Here is an 11,736-nt window from a genome sequence, read left to right as displayed (position 1 = left end):
CAAGTGCATTAGTTCTTTCAGCATTGTGGGACAGACTGCAGCAAAGGAAGCTGAAGGAAAGCTAGGTGCAACTTCACTTTCAGAGCAAACAAAACGCTTAAGGAAAGTGTCCTCCCAAAATCTTGACGGTACTACATAAGCACAGAAAAACAGAGGGGTGTAATTTAAATACAGATATTTACTGCTGAACATAAGACAAAACTCCAAAAACTAAAGAGATCCAGGGTATCTCTGACATAGCCCTAATCATTAAAACAGAAATTTTAACTTGGTTTCAACACTTTTTTGGTGCATAAATAAGTGTCCAGAGTTTTTAGGATTCCTGAGAATATGCAGTCCTTTTGATTTTATAGGCTTTAAAAATCTGCAATTTATTTCACTAATTTAGCTGTCCGAATAGACGCACAGAGTCTAAATTGAAGGGCGCTGACCTTGGCTTCTCAGGTTCACTTCCCCCAACTGAAAAGTGGAGACAACCGTATTCACCTATTTCACAGTGCCTTCTGGTTCCTCACTGCTGTTTGTAGCACAAGCTGACTATGGAAATTCTGTCCCTCAATGCCATCTTCTTACAGAGAAAGATAAAGACTTTCTTACTGCTGGATATGCAAGAACCAATCAAAAGGAAAATCACACTAGACTTGTAGGATGTTTCCAAAGAAAGAAAACACAACTATGTGCAAACACTTATCTCCTTTATGGAATCAGTAACAGATTTTTTGGCTTATAAAGAAAATACTTGCTATGAGAACAATGCAGGAAAGGGGTATTATACCCTCTACAGGGTGAACTGCACAGGAGTTTAGTCTATCAGAAAGCCCCTCTATAGCATAATGTGTTTTGAATAGTGACAGCTCTTCATTTTCATAGACTATATCCATACAGAAGAGAGCTGTACAAGGTAAGAGGACTGAAACCAACAGACCTGTACAGAACTTACTACAAAAACGTAGTCAGTGTTATTTAATAGCCCTCTAACTTTTTCTGTAGCACATGAACACAAATATATTTTCTTAAGTTGAATGATTCTGATAGAGATACAACAGAGAGCCAGATATTTAATATTACATACATGATGATCAAATGAGAGATACGGTTTCTAAGGGGATATGTTATACAGATAATATTCTGCTTTTATTTGAGCATCTCCTGGGACAAGTCCCACGATGTTTGTGATTTGTGAAAATTACATTATGGAAACACCAAGAAACAAGGAAACCACTGAGTCCCATTTATTTTCACCTGATGATATGGCAATTTATATGATTCCAGGAAAACATTAAATAAATATTCTCCTTGAGGAACATTGTTTTTCTGCAAAGATGAAAATGAGTATGATCCTGTTGGAGACAATGAAAGCTATCACTGTGCACGCTAATGTGCATGACAGGAATGTAATATAGCCCCACAGTTATTCTAGGAGTTTCTAAAATGTTTTAAAAGTACTCATATCTTTATCAGGGCACTGATTCACTAAATCACTTAAATACTTGCAGATAGCTTCTCCAGAATATTTAACCTTATTTGTCTTTCAAAGCAAGCCTCTAGTTAATCGTATGATTGCCTACTCTGGTGAAACACAGCCCCATTAACTCAGGAAGAGGCAGGAGAGGGGGAAAAAGAAACCCTCTAAGCATGATACCTTGTACAGACACAGAATCACATTTTCAAATATTGGGTATTATTATTTTGATACTGTATAAAGAAGCAAATGAAAGCTCTGAAATCCCTTACTGAAGCAACAGTATGAGTAGGAGTTTTGTATCCATGCAGTCTTGCTGGAGACCACTTTGCTCATCAGTGTTCTAGTTTATATTTAAGAATCTAAAGAAACAGTTTAAGAAAAATCCAATACACTAAATATGTGCTTGACTTAGATGTCATAAAATGCCATTAGTAAGGTTTGCTGGCCAGTATTCATTATCCTCCAAAAAGTGAAATGGATGACCCCTTGCAGCCCTTCATGGAGGCTGTATGTTTAAATCTGTATGTTCAAAGTCATATTACACAGCATTCAACTGCATTTGAATACTCTCTAATCTAATTTCAACATATATATATATATAAAATATATAAAATGAGAATAATATTCACCTTTTCAACATGATCTCAGATTCTTTGTTGCAACGTATCATTCAATGCAAGTTATATTCTAAAGCACTCCAAATGCTTGCAAGAGGACAGATAATAAAATGAGATGGTAAATATGAATAAGTTATGGCAACAAAACTTTGACACCTTCCCTTTAATTTCCTTACTTTGTAAAATTACTTCTACTTCTGCTTTTGCATCAATGTTTCTCTAGTACTGAATTGCATTAGACAGCAGTGGCCAACTCCCAGCATGAATTAAACAAAACTGAAAAAGAAAGAGGATTAAAAACATAAGATTTCAGAAATAGCAACTGGGTCACATATTAAAGCTCTCTCTGGGGTCTGCAAGAGAAAGGATTCAGTACTTAATTCTTTCCAGTTAACTGACGCAGGACAACAGTAAGGATAGATGGGCACGTACCTGCAGTACTTCCATGGCTTAAGGCAGAGCACCATTTCAACATCTTGCAAAATGTTGAAAAGAGTACAGAGAAAAGTACCATTATTCCTGTTTGGAAGCATGGAAAGGCTTGAAGCCCCCAGAGTCATGCTAGAAATCTGCAGAGGATGAGTGAACTGACCTTAGGTTTCAGAAGTGCAAAAGTAGCACTCCTATATGTTTTGTCCACATGGGAAAACATCAGCAGGTTATTCATACCAGTATCAACACAACCTACTTTGGGTTGCATAATTTTGCAACAAAGTAGGAGGAAGTACTTTCAGAAAATGTGAAGCTCAGGTGTGTTTTGTTCTGTGTATGCAGAAATAAATTCTTTTAGGGATTTTGGTGTAAAGATAACATTACTTATTTTTTTCAGATGCCCAAAATGAATGACACACTTTCACAAACATATGTGGGGACTTCTATGCTATGCTAGAGTTTAAAAATAAAATAACAGTTCACAAATAAATTCTCATACACACTAATCCAGCTGAAAGACAGATGATCCAATAATTATAATCTAGTAATGGAATGGGATTTTTTCCCTAATCATTTTTATACACATATTCATTTCTAGTACTGAGCTATTTTGTTAACAGATATTAAAACCCAAGATGAGAAAATTAAACTTATCATCTGAGAAACAGTTTGCTCTCCTATCCTCAATCCAATGAAAAAAATGGCAATTGACATTTCAGACAGTGAACGTTTCCACATCATTATGTGCATGAGTGTAAGATTTTAAGAAATCATATGCAAAGTAACAGGAAAAAAAAAGTATTTTCAAATAGAGATTTCTCTAATCCACTCTTCAGAGGTGGCAAAGCCCTGAACAAAGATTTTATGCGAACTTCCGTTTTCCCTCAGTATGTTAATAAAACAACATAGGAACAATAACAAATTTTCATCAGTTTTCTCCCAAGAAACTCCCTAAGACAGAAATGAAGAGAAATATGAAAACAAAAGTTCCATACAGGAGAATTACTGGAAGCCTCAAGGGCCTTCATCATCAACATTGAGTCTACAGTACTATGTACTTGAAGAGAGCAGCTACGTGGAAACTCTGTCCATCTCCCTTCACTCCCATTCGCTCCTCCACATCCAGCCTTCTATCTGCCATCTTCAAAATATCAAAACAACATATAAAAACACAGCATTAACATATTTGATGTTCCTTACCAGGAGCCTTCTACAACAGAAGATCTTCACAGTCCTGAAGAAATAGTCCAAAAAGAGAACTGATTAAGTAACTTCCAGACTTCCTCTGCTAGAGCTGAGCCCCAACAATCAGTGCAGAGCAGAGAGATGCCTTGCAGAGGCTACTCACTGTCAAGGAACCCAGAATTTACAAAATATAAATTAATCTTAAAATTAGAACACCAGTTATTTTCAGGCACAGCTAGTAAATGAAATTCACAGAACAAGCATTGTCTTTACACTTCTGGGTCCCTTTGTTGTATTAGCTTGAGCAGAGGCACCTGCGGGCTTGTTCCACAGATCCTTTAAGCAGCATTTCATCTGACTGAGCACCAGCTGGAAAATAACAGCAACTGAGAAAACACTAATATTTAGCAAGATGATTGATAATATTTCTTGTTCTCTGGCTTCACTCTCATCACTCAGCTCAAGCCTTTGGTTTCTAGGAAACATGCTGCAGTTCCTACCCATAGCTCCTTAGCAGACGTTACTTCTCAGAGCAAGTAGGATCTCACTCCAAATATTGTCCAGAGCTTAGGAAAATGGAGGCTCCAATCCCACTCCTTCCTTAGGCCTTCGTAAGTGGGGCAGCCCTCTTGGCAAGCGCCACTAGGGTTACATTTGTAAAAGAGGTCCCCTCTCCCCCCCATCAGGTAAATATCAAAACAAATGCTGCCTCTTTTGGGGTGTTTCTAATGGACCGGCAGTGATCCTCAGTGATCTCTCCAATGCACTTCTTCATCTGGATCCGGCATGTCTTCTTCACGTGTATCTCGTCAGCAGCAATATTCAAGTGAGGTACATTAGCTCACTGGTTTTGACTAAGTTAATTGCATTCTGATGCTCCACAACAGCTAGCCTTTATACAGTCCTGCTACACTCTACCAAAGTATCCAAATAAAAAATATATGACTTGGTAAAACAAATACTGAGTTGGATTTATTTGTCTGTGGGACCTGCCAAGAACTCAGTAACTCCAGAAATTAGTTTACTTACCTACATGCATAAATATTGTATTGAGTCTAATTTCAAGCAGCCGTTTTTGAAACTGTGACCAGTCCAATACAAACCAATACAAAGTTAGGAAGCAGTAATCACACATAGGCAACTATGTCCAAAACTAAAAACACGCTATCATTAAAAAACAGTACCCCATCTCTTCTAGTGCCTTGTTTCTTACAATGCCTAAATGTCTAATACTGACATCCTCATGGCATCTGTGGTGAACCACACCTGCTGACCAGGTTAGTTTTCCGGTTTTGCTCGTTAGGCCAGTTGACCAAACCCTATTCCCCACCACAGCACAGAAGTGTGATGGCACCAGCAAGCAGTGAGGTGAGGAAGCTGGAATCAGCAGTCAACGGAGGCAAACCAGGACTACTTCTCTCATCATTTTGGTCTGGTCCTGGTTTAAAGTTTTCATTGCACTATGCCTCAGATTTCTGGTACCGAGCATGATCCTCTTCACCTAAAACCCCAAAGAGCTGAAGCCACGGAGGGCTTCACGAAGCAGGCGTGCTCCCAGGTATGGTATGGGGTCCAAACTGCGCACTGCTAACTGTGCCCCATGGTACAGCCACTCAGCATGGCCTAGGGCCAACTCTTGTTGAATCTATCTTGTGAGCCTTCTGGACGTTTCGGCAACTCTCCTGTGTGTAGGTAAGGAGACATTGCTTAGGGTATGTTTCATCTCGCTATTACTTTTGTAGTAATGGTAAAAATGCTGTCAAAGAGTTTTCAGTACCCACTGAAACATCTCTTTTTCTTTTCAGAAAAAGGAACACGTAGATGCCATTCAATAGAAAAAGAAAGTTAAATAGCTAGACGGCTGTTATGTGTAACAGGGTGATATCACTGCTATTGTTTGTACTGTCATGTAATAATATAATACTCAATTTTTTTACATAATTGCAGCAGAAAGCTACAAAGCAATGGGTGATGAGTCAAGTCATTATAGAAAGTCCTACTCTTTGACTTTACAAAACCCTTAAATCACTGAAACCGCTTATATTGCTAATTTGTGATCTGAACCTGGAAGATGCATAAGCAGTGTAAATGCCTTACAAACAAATACCAAATAAGGCTCAAATTCCCTTGTTCCATAGGTTTTTACAGACAGCTAAATGGAGGAGGAGAGAAATGCCTTAAGAATTTCAAAAGTGGGTACACAGACATTAGACTGGCAAAGATAAAGCATACACAGGCTTTTTGTTAATGACTAATTTCAGGTAATGAAATAATCGAAGCAAACAAAGCCAAGTAATTTGCTTTTAAAATCATGGAAACCAGTGTTTTTTGTTCTGACCAGATCTTTTTAAAGGTGAGATATACTGGTGATATCCCTTGCTGTTATGGCATTTTTCCTTAGGTTAAATTATGGAACGTGAGAAGGACACTTAACACTCACTGAATCTTCATACTAATTTTACTTTTGCATATGAATGTCATTAAAAAACAGTCTCAGAATCATTTGTAAATAAAATGACTTATGAACCTTAATGAAGCAAATTGGGAAGGCCCAATGCTATGGCCATTACAAAAATCAGTTTGTCCAGTGGAAGCTTTGCCTCCCTAGGGACAGGTAGGATCTGCTCTGGATATTTTAATTTCCTGCCTTGTTAATTCCCAGCAGTAAATTTTGACGAGTTGCTGCTGATGATAAGGACTAATGACATTGGGTTATTTGCTTTAAGATGATAATCTTGTTTTCTTTGCTTTTATTACTGAATTTCTGAATACCAGCATTTAATTTCAATGACATTAATCAGTACCTTTTCTAGATGAAAGGTTCGAAGCTGTCCTTTTACAAAGATCATAAAAATGATGCTTTTTTGACAATTTGAAAGTATTTACATTTATTCTATGGCCTTTCTTTCTTTGCATTGTTTTTATTTGATTTTCATACCAAAGCACAAATGACAAGAAAGCCTGTTTGCCATATATAAATTGTCTCACTGAAAGAAATGAGAAACTCTGAGACAATTGATATTATACACCTAACCATACTTGTTCGTTTAGGCTAGTACTGGTCAGCGCTTCTAGGCTGACAGGATAAACGGTTTGAGAATCATCTTCGGGAGCAATGTTACACTTTCTGTCCATTTAGGTACACCCTTCTGTAGTAGCTTACCGTTCATCATCAAGCCATGCAGGGATTAAATAAATTGAACTATAGTCTCAACAGTGGTTGTTAAAGTGATAAATTCAATGGGAGACAGAGTGTCTGCTGTGTATTAGTCTGAGACTTTATTTTGAAAGCTCACAAAATATAGCACTATTCTTTGAAAGAAAGAATGAAAGCGTCAGGCTCAGATGAGAGAAAACAGTTTTTATCTGCCTGGTCCCCACTGAATCTCTACCTCTGCGGGAGGAAACTGGTTAATTTCTGCTTCATTAAGAAGCTGATGAGCTCAATTCTGAACCCAGAAACGTTATTGTTGCCAAAGAGAAAAAAAGCATGAATTTTCAGAGTCAAAGGTGAGTTTGAGCCAAGGGACATGGGAAAAAGAATCATCATTTGATTCCTGAACTGAACAGACTTCTCACAAAAAGTAGTGGGAGACAAAAAAAGTAAAGAATACTTATTATTTTAGCAAATGATAGCTACCTCTGGAGATCAGAGCTGTAGCACTGTGGCTGAAGACTTCAAGGAGGAAACATTAGATAATTAACCCGGCTTACATTTTAACTTTTAGGTAATGTTTGTCTGAATAATTTATGTTGTGGGAAGAGTATGCAAACTGTAAGTGTCAACTTATTTCCCAATTTCCCCAACATGGAACAAAGATCTTCGAGAAAACAAAAGGAAGCTCAAGAGTGGTACAAAGAAGAATCAATATTGTTCAGATCCCTGACAGGTAAGAACAAATAGGCCAAATTATGTTCACTGAAGACATACCAGTTGTGCTTCTCTCCAAAACCAAAGTTCTAGATAGGAAACCCACCTGAAAATCAATAAAGAAGGATACATGGCCTGGTAAAACAAAATATTTTCTTTCACAGTCAGCAGGAGATGGGGAAAGGTGGGCAAATGCAGGCAGTCCCTGCTGAACTGAAGCATTTTCTCCAGCTGCATCTTAATTCATCTCAGCCCATAAGAAAAGCTTTGGGAGGCAAGAGTTTGTAGTCATTAATTCCACCAACACAAACACGTCAACAAGAGCAGCTTTGAAAGAACGGAAACAGACAATTGTGTTTAACATGGCATGATTCCAGACAAAAAGTGGAGCGTAACACCAAGTCAGACCTAGTTTGGGGCCAGTGCCCACAACCAGCTCCAAATGGAAGCTCCGGTGAGATGTTTTCTTGGCAGATTATTTCTTGGCTTTCAGAAATTAAATTTAACTACTTTTTCTGCTAGAGGATGACGTCATGCAAACTTCATTTTTGGTTAATGAAGGGATTTTGACACTGGTGAGGCTTGTCCAGTAACACATGTTTTTCATTATTCCCCTTTCAGGGCTAGCTCCATAAAGCTGTGGCTCCCGAGCGCTATTACAAATTAAGTCAGACCTTTCACACTGTCCTCCAGAACCTCCCTTCTCGTTCTAATGGTGTGTCTGCCTTCTGGGGTTTGGGGCTCACCTCCTCCCTGGCTTTCCAAGATTAACAGTGGATATTTGGCAGCTTCAGACTTATGATAAAAAGTCATTAATCAGACACCAAGCACATCAAACTTGGAAAGAGAAAAAAGGAATATGTCACGCCAAAGCAGCTCTGTCATGAAATGTCAGATATGAAAGAGGCTGAAAACTGAATTTCTTTTCTAGTAATTGTTTTCCCTATCCACCCTTCAGGTAACCATGTGAAGGTTACACTGAAACATCTGTTACAATCTGAAACAAAAATATATCTTACAAACATTTCTTCCTAAATTGAAATAATTTGGTTTTGTTCCCCTCTAGTTAGATTTTTTTTTTTTGCTATTGAAAGTTACTACAGTCTGCACCTTTTTCAACATATTGCATATAAATTTTATAGTAAATCCTTACACGTGTACAATTATTTTATGAAACAGAAACAAAGCAGCTATATCTGAGACCTTGATTCTTACTGATGAGCTGAATCTTCACCTATATACTGCTTAATGTGCATCAGGCAAGGTACATGGGCGAGCTAGTATCTTTTATTAGACCAGCGTTTATAATTGAAAAGACAAGTTTTTGGAGCCAAAAGTCTTCATGAGCTCTAAGCTCTTCTGATAAGTTCAGGTTGAGAACAACGCAAATGTTCCCTGTGAGCTGTCAATTCTCAAGGAAAAACGCAGTTCTTTCCAAATACAAATGATACTCTAAGAAATAAAGATACTGCTGGCCAGATTAATGGCCACACTGAGCAGGAAACAAAAGGTGAGCTGAAATGGGGCCCTGGAGCTTTGGGAATTCAAAAGCAAAATACTTAACAAATTGACTAGCAATGAGAAGAAAAAGTCAATCCTACAGAGCTGTCAGGCTGAAATTAAAGCCAACAGCTGAAGCAGCTGATCTGTGGACAGACATATACATCAGTCTCAGGGAATAAGGGCCTTTCTTTATGTGCAGAAATTATGCAAGATGGGCAGCATCAGCATGAACAGTGCTTGTCAGCTATGATCTGAGGTGTCTGGAGGTGAGAGAATGGTTTAATCTCATTTCTTCACAGATGAGCCTCTTTGCAGAAGCAGCCAATCAGGGAGCTATTTATTACTGATTCTGATTACAGATATCCTTCTGCTAGACTCTCCACTAACCCTACCGACTGATGCTGTACAGGGCATCAAGAAGCCACTAGGCTTTCGATCACCTGTGATATCTGCTTCACATGTTGTTTTCTTGAAAGACTAAACACCTTCTACTCAGGCCCCTTGACTCATATTTATGTTTGACTTTCAATTCATACCTTACTTCAACTTAAAAAAAAAAGTGCATCATACTGTACCTCACTTCATGCAGAAATGCAAGCTTCTTTGTCTCCCTTCAAACAGGTAAGGACTTGGACGCTGGACATTCACCTTTTGAAGCATACATATATATAAGGTTCACTTCAAAGTGTTGTTGAGGAAACCAAATATCCTGTTTTGTTGGCTGAAGGGCATTCCCCACCATTTCCCTGCCAGAGAATTATGCTAATCCACGGTATTTGAAAAGGGAAAAAGGTTATGAAAGAACTGTGACAAAGCAGGAACTGAATTTAGGCATGCGTTATTCCTCTCAATCTAATCTTTAAATGCTTTACCTAAAAAATATGTGCCTAACATCTCTGCATTTGGTAAACTGTGGGTGCTGTGTTATGTGATTTAATGAATTATTTTCTGAAAGGTAAGTTCTCCCTCTAAGCATTCTAATTCTGTATAACTATTTTCCTTATTTTGAATGCTTAATATCCATTTTAAAAGATTGATTCTACACATTGTAGTTGTATTCCTGAAATCTTTCAAACACATCACTGCAATCGCGGCTGTGGGGAAGCCAGAACTCGTGCTGAGCAACTCGTTGCCGCCTCTTCCTCACCTGGTCCAATGTATTAACGGCCCTGCCTTTTCCGGAAACGAGTGGTCTCGGGGTGACCTCTTTTCGCAGAAGAGCAATAAAACTCAGAGACGTAAAAACGCTGCTTAATTGCGATGAACAAATGAGGCGAGGGGAGGAATTTGGAGGTGCTCCTGAAACCCACATTTCTCACCTGCCCGCTGCAGTTTCGCCGTGGGGCGCGTAAAAAGCGACGCGGGCAGCTGCATGCCCCCCCCCCCCCCCCCCCAGCAAATCGCTTTTAAAACGCGTCCCTGATGCCAGCGCGCTAAGCCCGAAGCCCCAAATCCTCTCCAAGGGATGCCGAGTGGATTACAGGCCAGGAGCTTTTTCACTGTCTTTCCTGCTCGTGGCGGGCGCCCGGCGCCGGCGGGCAGCCTCTTCGCGCCCGCGGCCCTGCGCGCCCCGGCGCGGGATTGCAAGCAGCGGGAGCGGCTCCGAAGTTGCCTGAAGGGACGAGCGAGCAAAAGGGAAACCCCCCTTTCGGGCAGCGGGAACAACAGCGAAAGCAAAAAAATCCCGCCGCAGCCCCCGCCTGGGGAGAGCCCGGGGCAAGGGGGGCCGCGTATGGGGCGGCGGCGCCCCTAGGGCGGCGGCGGGGCCGGAGCCGGAGCCGGGCCGCGGAGCGGCGGGGCGCCCCCGCGGAGCGCCCGCGGCCGCGGCTTGGCGCCGTGCATGGTGCTGCTGGCGGGGGCCGCGGAGAAGCTGGCGGGGCAGCCGGAGCAGCCGGCCCGCCCCGGCCCCGGGGCCGCCGCCGAGGGGCAGGACGAGCAGGAGGAGGAGGAGGAGGAAGACTGCGAGGAGTATGAGGATTTCTCCGAGCTGCCCGACACCTGCAGCATCGCCTCGGACGACTCCTTCTACCCGCCGGGCGGGCCGGAGGACGGGGAGGGGGACGGCTGGTCGCTGGGCCGGGCGGAGCGCGACAGCCCCGAGGCGCTCAGCTTCTTCCGCGCCTGCTGCACCAACAACGCCGTGGTGCTGCGGACGCTGCTCCGCCAGGGCCCCGAGGAGGACGAGGTGCGGGAGACCGACCGCAACAGGCGGGTGAGCAACCAGCGCCGCGCGCCGCGCCGCTCCGCTCCACGCCCCGCAGGCGGCCGCGGGAGCCGCCGCGCTCGCGCTGCGGGGCCGCCGCGGGCGCCCGCAGCCCGCCTCTTCCCACCCGGCACCTCGAGAAGCCCTGCAAGCGCGCAAACTTCGTATTTCCTTTTTTTTTTTTTTTTTTTCCCCTCGCTAAAAAATGTAAGCTTTCTCCCCGTTTCTACAATACCCAGGAGGACTCATGGAGTTCCTTGCTAAAAATCAGACTTTTCGCAGTTCTTATTAGATTTGGCGGGTGATGACCTATTTTTGGATCTTCTGTCAGTTGTTTTGTGATTGACTTTGTGACTGTTACTCAGTTACAGGCACCGAGTCTCCAAGTCAGAAGGCAAAACCCTGGGAACAACTTCCTGGGTAACTGCCACATTTGAGTAACAATATTAAAAGATTAGCA

The 11,736-nt window shown here is 41.6% G+C and overlaps 1 protein-coding gene across 1 annotated transcript in view; it reads left to right on the top strand.

Moving 5' to 3' along the window:
• The first annotated feature begins 10,913 nt into the window (after window positions 1-10,913).
• Window positions 10,914-11,736, top strand: part of ANKRD33B (ankyrin repeat domain 33B) — a 48,989-nt gene continuing 48,166 nt past the window's right edge. Inside the window, exon 1 of the mRNA XM_067292169.1 lies at window positions 10,914-11,285. Coding sequence (XP_067148270.1) covers window positions 10,914-11,285 — 372 coding nt within the window. The remainder of the gene's footprint in view (window positions 11,286-11,736) is intronic.

The sequence above is a fragment of the Apteryx mantelli genome, chromosome 2 (genome assembly GCF_036417845.1).
Source record: "Apteryx mantelli isolate bAptMan1 chromosome 2, bAptMan1.hap1, whole genome shotgun sequence".
NCBI lineage: Eukaryota > Metazoa > Chordata > Aves > Apterygiformes > Apterygidae > Apteryx > Apteryx mantelli.
Note: the sequence above shows the minus strand (reverse complement) of the source record. Positions and strands in the feature narration are given on the sequence as shown.